The 17014-nt window shown below is 46.0% G+C and overlaps 1 protein-coding gene across 1 annotated transcript; it reads left to right on the forward strand.

Moving 5' to 3' along the window:
• Window positions 1-15532: 15532 nt before the first annotated feature.
• SMIM36 (small integral membrane protein 36) lies at window positions 15533-16306 on the forward strand. Its single transcript, XM_045587303.1, has one exon. The coding sequence runs from the start codon at window positions 15957-15959 to the stop codon at window positions 16236-16238; it is 282 nt and encodes a 93-aa protein (XP_045443259.1). The 5' UTR covers window positions 15533-15956; the 3' UTR covers window positions 16239-16306.
• The last annotated feature ends 708 nt before the right edge of the window (window positions 16307-17014 follow it).

Here is a 17014-nt window from a genome sequence, read left to right on the forward strand (position 1 = left end):
TGAAGTGAATTGCACGACACAATTAAATGAGAAGAACTTGAATCTCAGCTGGCAACCCAGGGAAGATAACAGGAAGAGATTAAAGACAAGCCGAAGATAGATAACCTACAAGAAGGAAGGCCAGCCATCAGACAATATAACCTTCATGTAACCAACCAGAAGCAAGGAATTGTAGGACAGTGATATCCCTGTTCAGTCTTGTTTTTGTGGGTTTGTTTTGTTTTGTTTTTTAATATATTTGTATTGATTTCAGGGAGGGACAGAGATATAGAAACATCAATGATGACAGAGAATCATTGATGGGCTGGGGAATCAGGCCCGCAACCCAGAATCAAATGTTCCCTTGTCAGGAATTGAACCTGAGACCTTCAGTCAGCAGGCCGAGGCTCTATCCAACAAGCCAAACCCACTTGTAGGGCTCTTGTTCAGTATTAAGTTGCTGTCTATGTGGTGCTGGGCTACCATTCCTTTCAGTCTGGCAGAGCTTCAGTGAAAAAGGAAAAGAAAAACACCAGAAACCAAGATTGAGGAAGCACACTGCAGCACGGACAAAGACACAGAAAACCCACAAAAATTCACAGGTGGGATTCTTCAACAACACTCTCTGATTTGGAATTGAAAATCAAGGTTGATTCCAGAAGGCGAGGGGACTGGGTCATCCGCACAGCTGACCCTTGGGTTACCCGTGAATGATCTACTTCTACACAATGGAGAAATAGGTCTTCCACTTGACAGCAAATCTCCCGGAATGTTAAAATGTTATCTCCTCGTCTTTAACTTTATCTTACCATTGTCTGATTTGTTTAGCTTTTGCTTGGGTCCCATGCAGGACTATTGTGTTCTCTTAGTGTATTATTATGGTTGCATTCCACTCAAACAATTGTGTCTATGCAGGCCCATGTTTATGAAACACAGAGACAGAGTACCAGTGATGTGCCATCGGAATAAAAGTTCATACAAAAGGGAGCTGGATCTCAAAGGAAAAGAACACTTAAGAGGATTTCCCTTCGGCATTAATTTCTCCCAGTATGGAGCCAATATGAAATAACATTCCCACTTTATCAAGACCAAGAGTTAAGTACCAAGAAACACACTTATTCCACAAATATTTCTTTGCCATCTGTTATATGACTGACATGGCGAGGAGGCAGGGTCACAAAGATAAATACCAAATGGTCATTGTTTAGTGAACGAAAGAGAAATGAAAACAAGAATGAAGGCCTGTGTGTACACAATATGAAGACAATATAAAGAATAGCAAAGGACTCTGGCTTGGGAAGATGCAAAAAATTCAAAAGAAGGTGACAACCAGAGCAAGTTTGGAAGAGTAAATGGGGGCCCACCAAGGCAACAGGAGGGAGGGAAAGGTCATCCTGGGAAGGCAAGGGCATGAACCTATGAGCAACTGACCAGGAAACAAAGGGAAGCTTGATAAGTGGGGAAATCAACAGGAGAAAATTTTAAAAAAAAGAGGCATCCGTGGGATTGAGAAGGTCCTCACATGACTGAGATGTTTGCCTTTAATCTGAAGTATAGAAGTCCAGCAAAAGTTGATGAAAATCAGAGTGATTAAAAAGATATGTTGCTTTAGAAAGATGGGGTGGGAGGAGATAGAAATGAAATATTGCCCAGCTGGTGTGGCTCAGTGGTTGACCATCGACTTATGAACCAGAAGTCAGGGTTCAATTCCTGGTCAGGGCACATGCCTGGGTTGCAGGCTCCCATCCCCAGGTGAGGAAAGATGAGAGAGAACTATTGGCTAATCAATAATTCTCTCTCATCAATGATGTTTCTATCTCTCTCTCCTTCTCTCTATCTCTTTGAAATCAATAAAAATATTTTTTAATGAAATGAAATCTTGAAATCAGAAAATCTGAGCTACAATAACGACTAGGGGGTGGGAAGGAGCAGCAAAATTATATCATTATTATTGGCTAGGCCTGAAAAGGATGCTCTGCTTTGTTCTCCAGCCCGGATGCCTAAATCTACCACTAAACTTGCCCAAGAGAACAGAAGGGTGGCGGGGGATCTCCCCCTCCCCTTTTTATTTTGTTTTGTCCTATTCGGGGTCCTAATAATTTTAAATGGGGCGATCGGTCCTCAGAGAGCGGAGGCCTAGGACTCTAATCCACGACCCTCCTGTGCCCACCAAAAAGCCGTCAACTCCTCTCGGCCGCGTGGCCACCCATTTGAAGACCCTGAATTAATTTATTGTCTATACTCTGTCCAGAATTTTTCTGCTTTCTGAGTGCGCATATTACCCTGCAACCTCTCGTTCACATCTCAAACAAACAGAAAATCTTCAGCCTCCACTAAGATTTCCACGGCCCAAGGAGGCCCCCGGGGTTGGGTCTGTCTATGACAGCGAAGGGATGAAGTCGACTCTGAGGTTCTCAGTTTGGAAAGCAACACTGTTTTCAAATCCATGTGCTGAATTGATTTACAGGCCTCACCCCGACCTCCCTCATCACCACCCCCCACCATCTCTGACCTTCTCTGCCCCAGGCCATCTCTGGAAAAGCCAAGCCGTATTCCTATCATCTTTATGCACAAGTTGTCCAAGTGATCTTCTGCCAAGTCCCAGTGGGGCTTGGAGATTCTCGTGGGGGGGATTTGCAACACTTTGTTGTTTTTAGATCAGATGTTCTGGTTTTGTTCCTCTTCCTTCTCTCTGGCCTTGGGAGAGAGCTCAGCTTTCAGTCTGATGCTGAGTTATCAGTTAAACACCTTGTCCCCCAAGGGCTGTGTTGGAGTCCTTTTGAATGACCTTGGAAACCGTCACTGTTGACTGGTCAGATGGCCAATGATGAACTCAGTGAACATCTGCTACAGCTGGGCTATATGGACAGATGCTAACTTACTTAGGATAAAAATTTATGTTTCAATATTGTAAACAATATTTTAAACAGAAAATTAGTTATGATCTGTTGGATGAAATTCAGCTGATTATTTTTCTAAATTAACTAGCTTTTTTTAAAATTAAGCATGTTCTGTTTTTTAGTGTCTGTGCGCATTTATCTCGTGTACCACAACTAGAGGAAACTTGAAAAAGACGACTCTTATCAATACTTCCCTTTTTTCCTCAGCATAAATATTAATGTCTGTGTGTTCTTCTTCATGCAGTTTCAAATAATGCTAGAAAGACCCAGAGCAAACATGGAAAGAATTCCCAAAATGTGCAAATGAGGCCACTAAAACCCAGAGAGACCTAGCTGGTTTGGCCCAGTGGATAGGGCGTCAACTTGTGGACTGAAGCGTTCATGGTTTGATTCAGGTCAAGGGCACATGCCTTGGTTGCATTCTTAATCCCCAGTGGAGGGTTGTACAATGGAGGGTTGTACAGGAGGCAGTCAGCAGTGAGTTTCTCTCATCATTGATGTTTCTCTCTCTTTCTCTCTCTCTCTGAAATTAATAAAAATATTTTTTAAAAAGCTTGAATGTTACCTAGATGTCCTGTTCTCTGTCCAAATCTTTTTAGCTCCATTCCTTGTAGAAAGAGGAGGAAGAAGAGGAAGAGAAGGAAGAGAAGGAGGAGGAGAAGAGGAAGGGGGAAGGGGAGGGGGAGGAGACTATTCATTTAGAGCAGTCTTAGGTTTACAACAAACAGTACAGAGATTTCCTATATACTCCCTGTTCTCACACATGCATAGCCTCTCCTATTAGCAACATCACTCTCCAGAATGTCACTTTTTTTTAATGAACCTATACTGATAACATCATCATCACCCAAAGTCCATAGTTCACCTCAGGGTTCACTCTTGGTGCTGTACATTCTATGGGTTAAAACCAAAATAATGGCAATATATAGTTCTGCCTGTTCACCTTCCCTCCCCCACCCATTTCTTTTCATGGCTTGATAACTCTTTTTTTGTTTGTTTGTGTTTTTCACTGAATCTTTAGTTCTCTGGCTGGACATCACCGCCAACTTAGGTCTGCAGATGAGCAAGTCATAGTTGGGACTCTGACGGCTGTGCCGGTAGGAACTCTGTTGGCCAAAACCTCCATGTCGGCTGTTGGAGGCCTCTCCCCTTTCTCCAACACAGACTCCAGGTGGTCCAGCACGCAGACTCCCCCGCCATCCCCATGGGGTGAGCCCAGAGTGGGGGCTCCCAGCAAGTGACCCACAGTGCAGGGGGGGGCTGGATGTTCCTGCATTCCCTCTGCTTTTCCTCTGGAGGACCTGGAGGCGTGGGAGACACCTCTCCCTGTGGTGCTGTGCCAGCCTGGGGGAGGGGCGGTGTGGCCAGCCTGTTCTCATGTGGACTGTCTCATCTCTATGGAACAGGGGGTGCTTCAGCCTCACCCCAGGTTCCAGGGTTCTCTCAGTGGCGTCTCATCAAAGGAAGAGTGGTCAGTTGTGCTTCTTGTGAGAGGAGTGAAGTCAGGAGCAATCTACGTTGCCATGTTGGTGATGTCACTCCCGAATACTATTCTACTGCCTGAAGAGAACCGTTACTGAAGTACCTCTTCACTGCTTCCAGACTTCAGAGACTATAAATGAAGCTGCGATAAATATCTGTGAGGAGGTTTTATTGTTGCTGTAAGTTTTCAACTCCATTGGGTACATACCAGGGAGCACAACTACTGGGTCATATGGTAAGAGGATGTTTTCTAAGAAGCCGCCAAACCATCTCCCAACATGGCTGGGCCATGTCGTGTTCCCACCAGCAGTGAGTGCGAGTTTCTGTTCTCCCATCCTCGCCAGCAGCCAGCGGTGTCAGTGCTCCAGTTCTGGGCTATTCTGTTAGATCTGAAGTGTTGTCTCCTTGTTGCTTACGTGTACATTTCCCTGACAGAGCACCTTTTCATATGCCTATTTGCCACCTGCGTATGGTCCTTGGTAAGGTGTGTCTGTTAAGATCTTTGACCCAGGTTTTAACCAGGCTCTTTGTTTTCTTCATGTAGAGTTTTAAGAGTTCTTTGTATGTCTGGGATAATGGTCTTTTTTTTTTTTTCTTTTGCCTACATTTCTACACATGCCAAGTACTTTTTTTAAAGTACACTGGCAGAAAAAGCAATGATAATTGGGCTACTGGTTGAAGACTTCTGCAAATAAGCCCTCCCATCTATGATGGTAGTTTAGTTAGGATAGAAAAAAATTGTAATTGGATGGATTTGTGTGTTCATAGATGCAACTAACACTTGTCAGGCATTTATTATGTGCTTGCCCTGAGGCAAGACACTGAGAATAACAGATAATACCATCCAAGTTCTTACAGATGTCACAGTTTAGACGCCGAGACACACGAAAATAATGGGTAATATGTGCTCTCATGCTGGGATGTGAGGCGTTCTGGAATGCAGAGGAAGGGAGGTTAAAAGTGAAGAGGACAATTTAGGGCTCTGACTTATGGTCAGGTATTCTCCAGAGGAGGAAAGGAACGGGGGTTTCAGGCAGAGGCCAGCATGAGGACACAGACTCAGGAGGAAATGGGTGTTAGTCTTCCGGGACAAAGCAGACAGAGCCTGGTTTCTGTGACCCCTAAGTTGTCAAGCCTGTGTGGTAGCCCCATCTCTGGTGATCTGTTGAAGGTTGGCCTACTTTTTCTGCTGGTAACCTGGTCTGAAGGGACAATTCCTGCTCAGAGGGTGCCCTCTCTTGGTCAGAGGTCACAGGAGGCATTTCTCTACAAGAAAGAAATACTACGTATTTCGGATTAGAATTATCTACCTGCAGCCTCAGGCTAACCTATGAAAATACAATATCCTGGACTGGTTACTTCAGCTAGCAATAAGAGCAGAGGTGGGGAAAACTCAGGCTGAGGGAAATTAAGATCCCACAGTCTGAGTGACCTTTGGCCTCTGGGCCTCTGTTCATAATATTAGTGGATGGCACTAGGTGATCTTCATTCCTTCTTTTTCTAACATTCCGTGTCTTCTAAAAAGTATGAACATCAATGTGATGATTGCAGGGGGTGGAATAGGAGAGAAGGGGTGTGGGGGGGGTGGAAGAGGGTATAGGGGGACAAATGGTGATGGACAGAGACGTGGGTGTTGAGCACACAATACACTGTAGAGATGATGTGTTGTGGAATTTTGCACCTGAAACATGTATAAACCGTGTTATCCCAATAAATTCAATAAGAATAAAAGTATGGCTCATGCCGAAACTGGTTTGGCTCAGTGGATAGAGCGTCGGCCTGCGGCCTGAAGGGTCCCGGGTTTGATTCCAGTCAAGGGCATGTACCTTGGCTGCTGGCACGTTCCCGGTAGGGGATGTGCAAGAGGCAGCTTGTCGATGTTTCTCTCTCATGGACATTTCTAGCTCTCTATCCCTCTTCCTTCCTCTCTGTAAAAAATCAATAAAATATATATATATAAAAAAAAAAAAAAAGAAGAAGTATGGCTTATGGTTGTGGGTGGAATGTAAAATGCTTGGTACTTAGACCGTATCTGCAGGGGTTCGTGGCTCTGTGCGCCCTGGAGAATCCCCACCAGGAAAAGAGGAGAGTGTTGTTTCTGGCTGTGGCAGCTTTGGCCTCTGGATTTTCCACAGCAGCCGGAGATAACCGGCCCAAACCATTTCCCCTTTCTCTTCTCCTCCTGTACAACGCCTACAGGAGGTGGCAAATATGTAAATACAGCAGAATCACAATTCATTCCGGCAACCCACTCCCACTGCCATTTAAATTATGAATCTGCCAAACTGCACCTCAAACAAACAAAGGACACTTTTTGAGTACATTGTGGAATCCAGAGGCCATCTTCCTCCCAAATGATTCCATTTCTCAGGCTTTCAATAAAATGAGCTTAAGGTGAGGAGAGAGCAGACCCCCGAAACCTGTGGTATCTTGGGATCTGGACATTCCCCGCAGATCATGGGAACAGTTCCTGGAAATGGACAAGGAGACAGAGTATGAAGAGGGGAGAGAAGTGAGATTGAGGCAAACTGGGAGTGGTCATGTGGGAAGGGGAAAAAAGTGGTTTATTTTTTCAGTTGTTGCCAAAGAATGTCACTAGTGATATAAAGAAATGGAAAATGAGGAAACTCTCATTATCATCCAAAAACCACTTGTCCATTTCCTGTTCCGCGTGGGAAGGAAAACTGGACCATGACCCTCAGACTAGCCAGAGTGTGGTCTTTTGGTGCCCTCTACTGTCGGGGACAGGGACTGCAGCTGCCTGCACTGAGGAAATGAAAGCAATCCAAAATCTGACCTTAGGCCTGAGACTCAATAAGTAAGTGGTAAGGGATAAGAAAGGAAAGACCGAGAGACCATAAGGGAGCGAGGAGAGAGGAACCAGGGGTTGAGACCATGCTCTTTTGAAGAGTCTCACGGAGCTGAAAGATTACGTGGATGAAATGTCTAATGGAGGGCTGACATATTTATATTCTTATTGATTGCAGAGAAGAATGGAGAGGGAGAGGGAGATAGAAATATCAATAATGAGAGAGAGTCATTGATCAGCTGCCTCCTGCACACCTCCCACTGGGGACTGAGCCCGCCACCCAGGCATGTGCCCAGAATCAACCCTGGACTCTTCAGTCCTCAGGCCGACACTCTACCCACTGAGCCAAACCAGCCAGGCCATGGGCAGCTCTTGAAAACAAATTGGTTCACAAAGAATGTTTGATGAATGAAAGAGGGAAAAGGTGAGAGACGAGAGAGAGACCTTCATTAGACAAACAGTGTTTCCTTCTAGCCTGTCACCTTAACAGAAGTGTCTAATGCTATAACTCATCTAAACATTTTTCACAAATTGTATCAACCCTTCAGCCATTTTCAAGAGCCTTTGTGTTTGAACTCCTACTGAGGTAACAAGGAGTGCTGTGTTTTGAGTTTTTATGGAGTCTTATAAATTCTAAGTTGTTTGATAAATTGTTAGTTGTGGCAAGGGCCATTTAAATTCAGAGTCTTTATAGGGTTCAATTCCTAGTCAGGGCACATGCCCGGGTTGCAAGCTCAATCCCCAGTGTTGGGACATGCAACAGGTAGCCGATCAATAGTTATCTGTCATCATTGATGTTTCTATATCTCTCTCTCTCCCTCTCCCTTCTTCTTTGAAATCAATCAAACAACCAATCAATAAATAATAAATTAAAATATAGATAAAAATTAAAAAGTATTGAAGGTTAAGCCTGTGATGTGCCTACCTGCTGGGGTAAGGATGCTGGCTTTTCCTGGAGGGAAGTGGGACATCGTTGGAAGGATCTGAGCAAAGAAATGATATGGTCTGACTTCTGTTTTAAAAGGTGCACTTGGACCCTATCTGATTTGGCTCAGAGGATAGAGCATCGGCTTGCGGACTAAAGAGTCCTGGGTTAGATTCTGGTCAAGGACACAAGCCTGAGCTGAGGTTCTCAATCCCCAGTAGATGTGCAGGAGGCAGCCGATCAATGAGTCCCTCTCATCATTGATGTTTCTATCTCTCCCTCTCAATTTCCCTTCCACCATGAAATCAATAATATATCTATCTATCTATCTATTTATCTATCTATCTATCTGTGTGTGTGTGTGTGTGTGTGTGTGTGTGTATATATATATATATATTTTTTTTTTTTTAAACAGTGCACTCAGGGTATGTAAGCGAATAGCCTAGGCAGAAAGCAGTGGGAAAGATGGAGTGACAGACTAGAAATAGTCAAGACAGGAGGCAATGGAGGCTTGACACAAAGTGGACGGTGTGAAGATGGTCTGGGAAGGTTCCCATTCTTGATGTCTTCTGCATGTAGAGCCACTGGGGCTGCCTGCTATTCCATCTGGTGCTCATCTCTCCTGCTGGGCTGCTTTGGGCATCCTGAAAATTAGCACCATCCAAGTTTCAGCTGCCTCCGAACATCCTCTATAATATCTTGGCGCCAAAGATGTATCTTAAATCCACGCATGTCCTCCCAGGTCCAGGCCACATAACAAAATGAGTGAGCGCACTTGTTACATAAATCCTACATAGGAAATTGGGAAAAGTAGTCATCGTTAGCTGCCTAGACTCTAATCACGGGTTCTAAAAAGCCGAAAGCCAACAAGAATGCAGAATGCCTCCAGATGGTCTGAGATGCAGATAAGAAAATACAGACTGTCCTCATGGGTCTGCACATTTCTAATTAGAGAAGGGAAAGAAACAGAAGAAAGGAAAGCAGCCAGGGGGAATGATAAAATCTGCTACCCTTAAACATGGATGACTAGCATGGTGCACTATTTTTTATTTATTTATTATTATTATTATTTTTTTTTTTTTTGTAACACTTCATGTCGGTACTTTCAAAAGCAAGCTTAAAAAAACGCTTTCTCTCAATTGCTCAGTTAAGAAGTGGCATCTTTTGAGTTTTTCTTATTTAAGATGAACTTAGCACAGTGCTACTCATCTTGTTCTTCCCTGATTTGTGTTCATACAGTCTCAGACTTTAGATCAAGAATTTTTATTAGATAAAAAAATAGTATTGCTGTTGCTGTTACTAGCATTATTTTTATTGAAAACCGACCATCCCTGAAGACAATGGTTCCCCATCAGTCTTCTCAAACAAAAGCTGGGTGTGTGTGTGTTTTATTTATTTATTTTTCCTTAATAGTTTACTGATTTTTAGAGAGAGAGGATAAGTGAGAGGGTGAGAGAGAGAAACATCCATGTGAGAACACTACATCACTGCCTGCCTCCTCCACATCCCCTACCAGGTATCAAGCCTGAAAGCTGGGCATGTGTGCTTGACTGGAATCAAACCAGAAACTTCCTGGTGCATAGGACAATTTCCAACCACCTGAGCCACATCACCCAGGCCAAAAAATAAAAAATAAATTTTAAAAACCTGTTTTATTTCCCCAGCCTCCATGTGGTCCACTGAAAAATGGCCTTTCACGAAGGCCACACCCCAACCCCTGGAACCTGTGAATGTTAGCATATATGGTAATTTTCACAGATGCGACTAAGGATCCTTCTCCTGAGGACTTAAAGTGAGACATCAGGTTCCACGCAGACAGAGAGCCTGGTTAGGCACACTGGAGGCTTCATCAGGTTTATAAAGCAGAAGAAAGGACCAGTAGGGGTGCGAGGGAGCAGTTCAAAGCGGGGAAGTGTGGGAGGAGGGAAATGAGGACATTTGGGGTGTATGTGTGTAGATAGGGTGGTCCCTGTGTGATCAAAGAGAGCTGGAGTGGAGAAATGAGAGAGCTGTCCTGGGGAAGTTAGCGGAGGAGAGGTTGGAGAGGCACAGGACTGACATGATTTAGGGAGGTCCATGAAAGTGTGAATGGCTGACATGGAGTGAAGGGCATAGCTTCTAGTCTGCAGGGTCAGAGTATTGTTGACATTGCCAAGAAGCATGGCATTGTGCACGGAGAGAATGAAGTGAGCCCAGCGAGCGCCAAAGCTCTGATGCAAGTGGGGTGGTCAGGGGGTGGCTACATGACTGTAAAGCGAAGTGGTGTCTAGTGGTGTCAAGTATGATGACATACATGTCCTTCCCAAGGGTAGACACACCAGCTCAGGACTTCGGTGGAGAAAGGAGAGAAAGCAGTATGTTCAGAAGCAACAGTCTGGGGTAAGGAATCAGCCACCTACACTGCAGGCCCTGACGTTGGTGATGGAGGTTCATTATATGAGGATGCATGTTCGTTTCCTGTGGCGGCTGTAACAAGTGAACACTAACGTCGTGACTGGAAACAGAACAGGTTTATTCTCTCACCGTTCCACATCGAGGCGTTGGCAGGCTTCCTCTGCCCAGAGATGCCAGGGGAGAGTCTCTTCCTTGTCTCTCACTGTTTGGAGCCGGCCCAGGAGTCCTTGGCTTGTGGTCACATCCCTCCCATCTTCAAAGCCAGCATCTTCACACGTCTCTGCTCTCTCTTCACGTGGCCTTCTCTGTGAGTGTACAATCTCTTTGCCTCCGTCTGATAAGGACAGATGCGATTACATTCTGAACTCACCCAGATAATCCAGGATAGTCTCTCCGGTGGGCACGAATCCTGTCCTAGGTCTCCAGGACATTTGTTTCTCTTTCCCCAAAGGAAATACTTCAAATGCTTTCTCATTTCTAATACACCACACATTTCTGTCCCTTGGTCACCGCTAATGACTTTGACTCATCCCTGAATGGGGGGAAAAAGCAAGTCAGGAATCAGATGAAGCCAACCTCATCTTCCTACCACCAAAGCTGCTCTATGCCCATGAACTTTCTGTTCTCTCCTGACACAAGGGAAGACATGTCCCTGCTCCTAGCTGGGACCCTTCCTTCCACGTTTCTCCTGGGTCTCATCCTTGCTCAAGGAATTTGTGCTGCAGTTTTTCTTTTTCTCTTCGGTTATCACTCGCCCTTCCTTAAATGGAGTGTTCCCTTTGGCTGACATACATGTCTCCATATCACTCATAAAAAAAAAAACCAAAAATACTATCTTTCGCTCCCATGCTGCCCTCCAGCTACTCTGCATTGCTCTTCAGTCTGTCACAGCCAAACTCCTCCAAGTTACCCATGCTCACCATCTCTACCTTTTTTTTTTTACCTTCCATTCTTTTCTTATTCTAATTTTTGAGTTGCTTTTACCCTGCACCCCTCCATGAAAAACTCCTGTTTTCATCAAGGTCTCAAAACTCTTGGCCAGTCCTCTATTCCCCTGTGACCCTATCACCTAGCAGCCTTTAACCCAGCTGGCCACTTCCTTTTTTAAACCCTCTCTCCCCAGATGTCTACAATACCATGTGCCCGTTTTCCCTCTTGCCTCCCTGGCCGTTCTTCCTCTGCCTCATTTGTTGGCTCCTTCTTCTCTGTTCAACCTCCAAATATTGGAGAAGTCTGGGCCCTGTGCTTAGCCCTCTTCTCCTCCTGATCTGTACTTCCTCCCCATGTCATCTCACCCAGTTCCATGACTGAATACACCTCTGTAGTGGCAGCTTCAAAATCTGCGCTGCAACACTGATCTTCCTGCTAAGAGCCAGACCCAGACCCAGAAATCCACTGTCTCCACAGCATCTCAGTTTTATCTAATCCAAGAGAAAGAGCAAGAGAAATATCAATGTGAGAGAGACACATCTATTGGTTGCCTCCCACACTCACCCCAACTGGGGCATGGATGAACCTGCAATGCAAGGAATGTGCCCTCTGACCGAGACCTAAGTCTGTGGGTGCTCTAACCAATGAGCCAAATGGGCCAGGGCCTGATTGGGTTTTGAATGCCCAAGAGCACATAGCATAGGGCATTCAATAAATTAAATATCTCTGTAGTCATTTAATTTATATTTCAGTCAGTAGAAAAGAGAGATGGGCAGGTGAGAGGGAGAAAGAGTGAGAACAAGAGAATTAGAATTCCATCCCCTCTCTGAATTTCACTTTCCTCACGCCTGTGATGGGGCTGATCACTCCTCTTTCCATTGGTGCTAACCTTGGGCATGTGACGCAGTTTCGGTATGGATCCCATCCCCAAGCTCCAATGCCCCTTGCTCCTGCCAGCATATGATGGGTGCACAATATAAAGTGTGAATGAATGGAGGCATGACTATGCCCTGACTACCTATTCCAGTTCAGAAATGTGGCTTGTTCTTACCCGTGTCTCCCTCACCCGCCAATTCGAAATGACTGCCCTGATTTGTTGCCCAAGTTTTGTTCTTGTTTTTGTTGTTTTGTTTTTTAACAATCTCCGCTTTGGCCACTAGATGGCACAAGAGGAAAGTTCATGAAAGACGGAAAAAAGGAAAGATGCTGTGGAGAGGTAGGCACGTGGGGTGCAAAGCAGCCCTCCTGGGGGTAATGAAGCAAAACAAATAGCCAACATTTCACCAGCCACACTGAAAGGAAGCCAAGCCTCCACAAGGCTCAACTTAAATTAATCTTTGAGCACTGGTAGATACAAAGACCAAAAAAACAACAACAAACCAAGCAAAACACCCCTCTGCAGATAGTAATAAGATACGGTTCCAAATAAGAGCCTGGAACAAGATATGCTGGGGCAGCTGGGAGGGAGTCAGCTGAACTGAGACAATGTGAGAGGAGACAAGGCCAGACCGGACCAACCACCAGGAGGGAGGGTTCAGGCTGTTGCCCCCAGAAACCTGGAACCAATGTGAAAGCTCTCCCTGACAGAGCAGAGCTGCTGCACTTATACTTCAGTTTCGTTTCAAGTGTACGCAGGCAATTTTCACAAATCCTTGTGGCATCTATTTATAGCCGTTGGAGAACTTTCCTAAATTACTGTGACACGGAAGAGCCTGTGCCGTACAGCCATCAGCTGATGGTAGAAGTCGAGAAGCCAGAGTTCAGGGTGGGCCACAGGAAGTAGTGAACTGGTACACCATGCTGCCTCCGAAAGCCTTGCTGGGACCCGGGAGCTCAGTGCGAAAAGCACCCGACAAGTCCACTCACTGAGATCCTATGTTCGCCAAGAAGCCGGATGATTATAAACAGACTGGACAGATCTGCCTCCAGGGAGGAGAAGCTGTGCTCATTTCAGTCTAGGCCCTCCTGACCTGTGATGGCTGTATTTTTTCACTGTAACTTAATACACTGGTATTCTGTTCTAGTGTATTTACCAAACTCCTAGTCTCCCAGGAGTTTGGTAAATGTGAATTGCCACCAGGAAAACGATTCATCTTGACAAAGTGAACCAATGAACCACTGGACTCAGAACGCAGATGGGTTGAATTCTGTGTTGAATTCTGTGTTGAATGCCTTCCAGGACATCTCTTGGCAGCCAGCCCAGGTTCTGGTGGCCTGTTTTCTACACATCCTTCTTACCCACTTCTAATGCCATGGCTCTCCATCCTACGTGCGTATCATAACGATCCAGTGCAGCTTCCCATAAGCCCATCCCTCGAATTCTAATTCAATCGATCTTGGGTGGATTTGGGAATCTGTCTTCCTAAGAAGTCCAATGGATTCCAATGAGGTTGGCCCGATTCCTGGGGTGTTTGGGAACCATTCATCTTCTTAAGTGTAATTGCGCAGGTCAGTCCAGAACCATAGAATCATGGAATCTATTCTTTGGAAAAGGCCTCCAGATCAATAAGAACTCCTTTCTGCAGCATCCCCGAGCACTGGGCTCCCAAGGAAGCTGGCCTTCAGCTGCTGGGCTTAATGGGGATAAGAAACTGACAGACCTCTGCGAGTGTTGGCCTTTAACCAAAGAACCCCATTAGCTCTTGGGGAAATGGCCCTGTCTGACCACAATGCATAGATGAGACCAAGGCCAGATGCGTAATTGGTGAGGCCAGTGCAAAATAAGCAATTCTGAAAAACTGCAGGATGGTGACAGCAGAGCCTTCACCCAAGTGTGGGGCCCTTCTGAGCACAGAGTCCTGCCATGACCTTGGCTCCATCCAGAACTATTGGGCCAGGACTACAGCTGAGGGGGGATGATGACTTATAAATCAAGGAACATCTGTGTTTTTATTTTCAATCAGCTTATTTTTCCCACCTTTATACAGTGGCCAAGGCGATCTCTTTAAAATGCAAATCCGCCCTCAGGGGTGGCTCAGTGGTTGAGTGTCCACCCATGAACCAGGGTTTGATTCCCTGTCAGGGCCCATGCCCGGGTTGTGGGCTTGATCCCCATTAGGGGATGTGTAGGAGGCAGCCGATCAGTGATGTTTCTCTCACATCGTTGTTTCTACTTCTATCCTCTCCCTTCTTCTTTCTCTAAAAATCAATCAGAACATATTTTTTTAAACACAAGCTCAGCTAAGATTTATACAAATAAATGAATAAAATGCAAATCTGATTGCATCACTCCCCTGCATCACTTGATGCAATGGCCCCCCACTGCTTCATGATCAAGAGCGAAGTCCTTGGTACGATCTGACCCTGCCTACCTCTCTCCCCTCAGTTCCTCATTCTTTATACTCCTGCCACATTGACCTTGTTTCATTTCCCCTAATTCTCCAGGCTTCTTTCTTTTCGGATCTCTCACAAACGCTGTTCCTGTGGCTAGAAGAATCTTCCCTGCCTGTCCTCACCTGGCTACCTCCTGCCTGTCCAGGTCAGAGGTTACACATCTCTTCCTCCTGGAAGCTTTCTCTGACCTGCCTTGGGCAACACTCTTCTGTTCCCCTCTCCTTGTTCTTTATACATGTTATGCTCACTGTTCTTAAATGGTGTGATTATTTGTTTAATATCTATCTTCCATGATGGACTAAATGCTTCTCTTATTATTGCTTAGCAAGGTGCCTGGAACATGGGAAGAGCTCAAAAAGTATTTTGCATTAATGAATTTAAATATTTTGTCATTGTGTTCATTCTCACCCAAGGATATTTTCCCATTAATTTTTAAAAAGAGAGGGAGGGGTGGAGAAGAAAGAAAGAAACATCGATGTGAGAGAGACACATCGATTAGTTGCCTCTCATACATTAGTTGCCCTGACCCGGCCCAGGGATTGAGCCTGCAACCGAGGTGCCCTTGACCGGAATCAAACCCAGGACCCTTCAGTCTACAGGCCAATGCTCTATCCACTGAGCCAAACCAGGCAGTGCTGAATTAATGAATTTTAAAAGCCAACAAATAATGGATGAGTGAAAAACACCAGACCCTGAGTGTGCTCCTCCTATTAAAGAAACTCACTTTTTTCCCAAAGCCCATGTGCTGATCGCCCAGTCACTCCATGTACAGAGGAAAGGTGGCATTGAAACCTCCCTGTATAAAAGGTGGCCGCACTTCACAGTTTTCCCAGGGCAATCCAACCTTTGAATAGTGTGCTTATTAACAGCACTCGCCTTGCCCACCACGCTGCCTGTTTGGAGGGTAAACTGTATGGACACCAGGCTCTGGTGACCCTTGGGTCCCCTCTTCTCCTCTCTTTCTCGGCACGGCTGAACTGGAAAGAGACAGCATCTGTGTCTCCGTGGCCATGGTATTAACAGCCAGAGCTTAAGTTATTAAACCGAGCAGCTTTTATCTGGGAGGTTTCCGGGAGCCCGGGGGATTAATGTATTTTTACCCCAGAGCCAACATCGCTATTCCAATCAACTAGGGTTCATTTCCTGCAAAGAGACTGGCCCTGCAGCCTTTCTCTAGACTCACTCCCCAACTGCAAGAGACGCCATGGGGTTTTACCTGGAGGTCGACCCCGTCACCCTGAACCTGATCATCCTGGTGGTGAGCTACGTCATCTTGCTCCTGGTGTTCCTCGTCTCCTGCGCGCTGTACGACTGCCGAGGCAAGGACCCCAGCAAGGAGGCCGCGCCCGAGGCCCCGCTGGACGGCCAGCCCTCCATCCGCTTGGTGGTGATGCAGCAGAGCGCGCCTGGGGGCCCCTGGGCCAGGGGGCCTGACCTTCATTTTGGAAACCCCGCTCCCCTAGAGAAGAAAAGCACGGTGGTGTGAGGCTGGCCGAGGGATCGTGGGGAGAGAGCACAGGACATTCCGGACAAGCAGTTTCCCAAGGGGCTCCGGCCCTCTCGGCACACGGGTCCCGCTGGGCCACCTGAGGGGGAGCCTGTCTCAGTGTCTGCTTCCTGGGCACCCTCTGTGGAGAAAGCAACTGCTTAAGGTAAGATACCCAGTGTGGCATTTGGGCACATTCCCCGGATGCTATTGCACAGGGAAGCTGGTTGCTGGGACTTTCCCAATGATGCAACTTTTAGAAGAGATTGGCATTTGAGTAGGGGGCTGAGAAGAGACTGCAATAGTGTGTGTATGTGTGTGTATATTTGTGTGTGTGTGTGTGAGAGAGAGAGAGAGAGAGAGACAGAGACAGAGAGAGAGAGAGAGAGAGAGAAAGACAGAGAGAGAGAGAGAGAGAGAGAGAAAGACAGAGAGAGAGAGAGAAATGAAGCATGAGACGAGCTCGAATCTATCCTACCTAACGAATCCTTCCTTTAGCCATCAACCACTGAACCTTTGCAGACTTTAGGTTATTATTATTCCTATACATACCGGCTCCCCACCTGTTCCCCACTGCAAGCCACTATGGGAACACAGTAACTGCAGAGCATTGTGGTTAATCAACAAAGCTTAGAGCCTGAGTTCAAACTCTGCCTCCTCCCCTTCCTGGCCGTGTGACAGGCCAGAATATAGGCAGGTGGCTCTGGGCTAGTGTAAGTCCTGCAGGCTGTTTGAATTTAAGTGAGTTAATTCACCAAAAGCACTTGAGAGGGTGC

This window comes from Pipistrellus kuhlii, unplaced genomic scaffold, assembly GCF_014108245.1.
Source record: "Pipistrellus kuhlii isolate mPipKuh1 unplaced genomic scaffold, mPipKuh1.p scaffold_m20_p_28, whole genome shotgun sequence".
Taxonomy (NCBI): Eukaryota; Metazoa; Chordata; class Mammalia; order Chiroptera; family Vespertilionidae; genus Pipistrellus; species Pipistrellus kuhlii.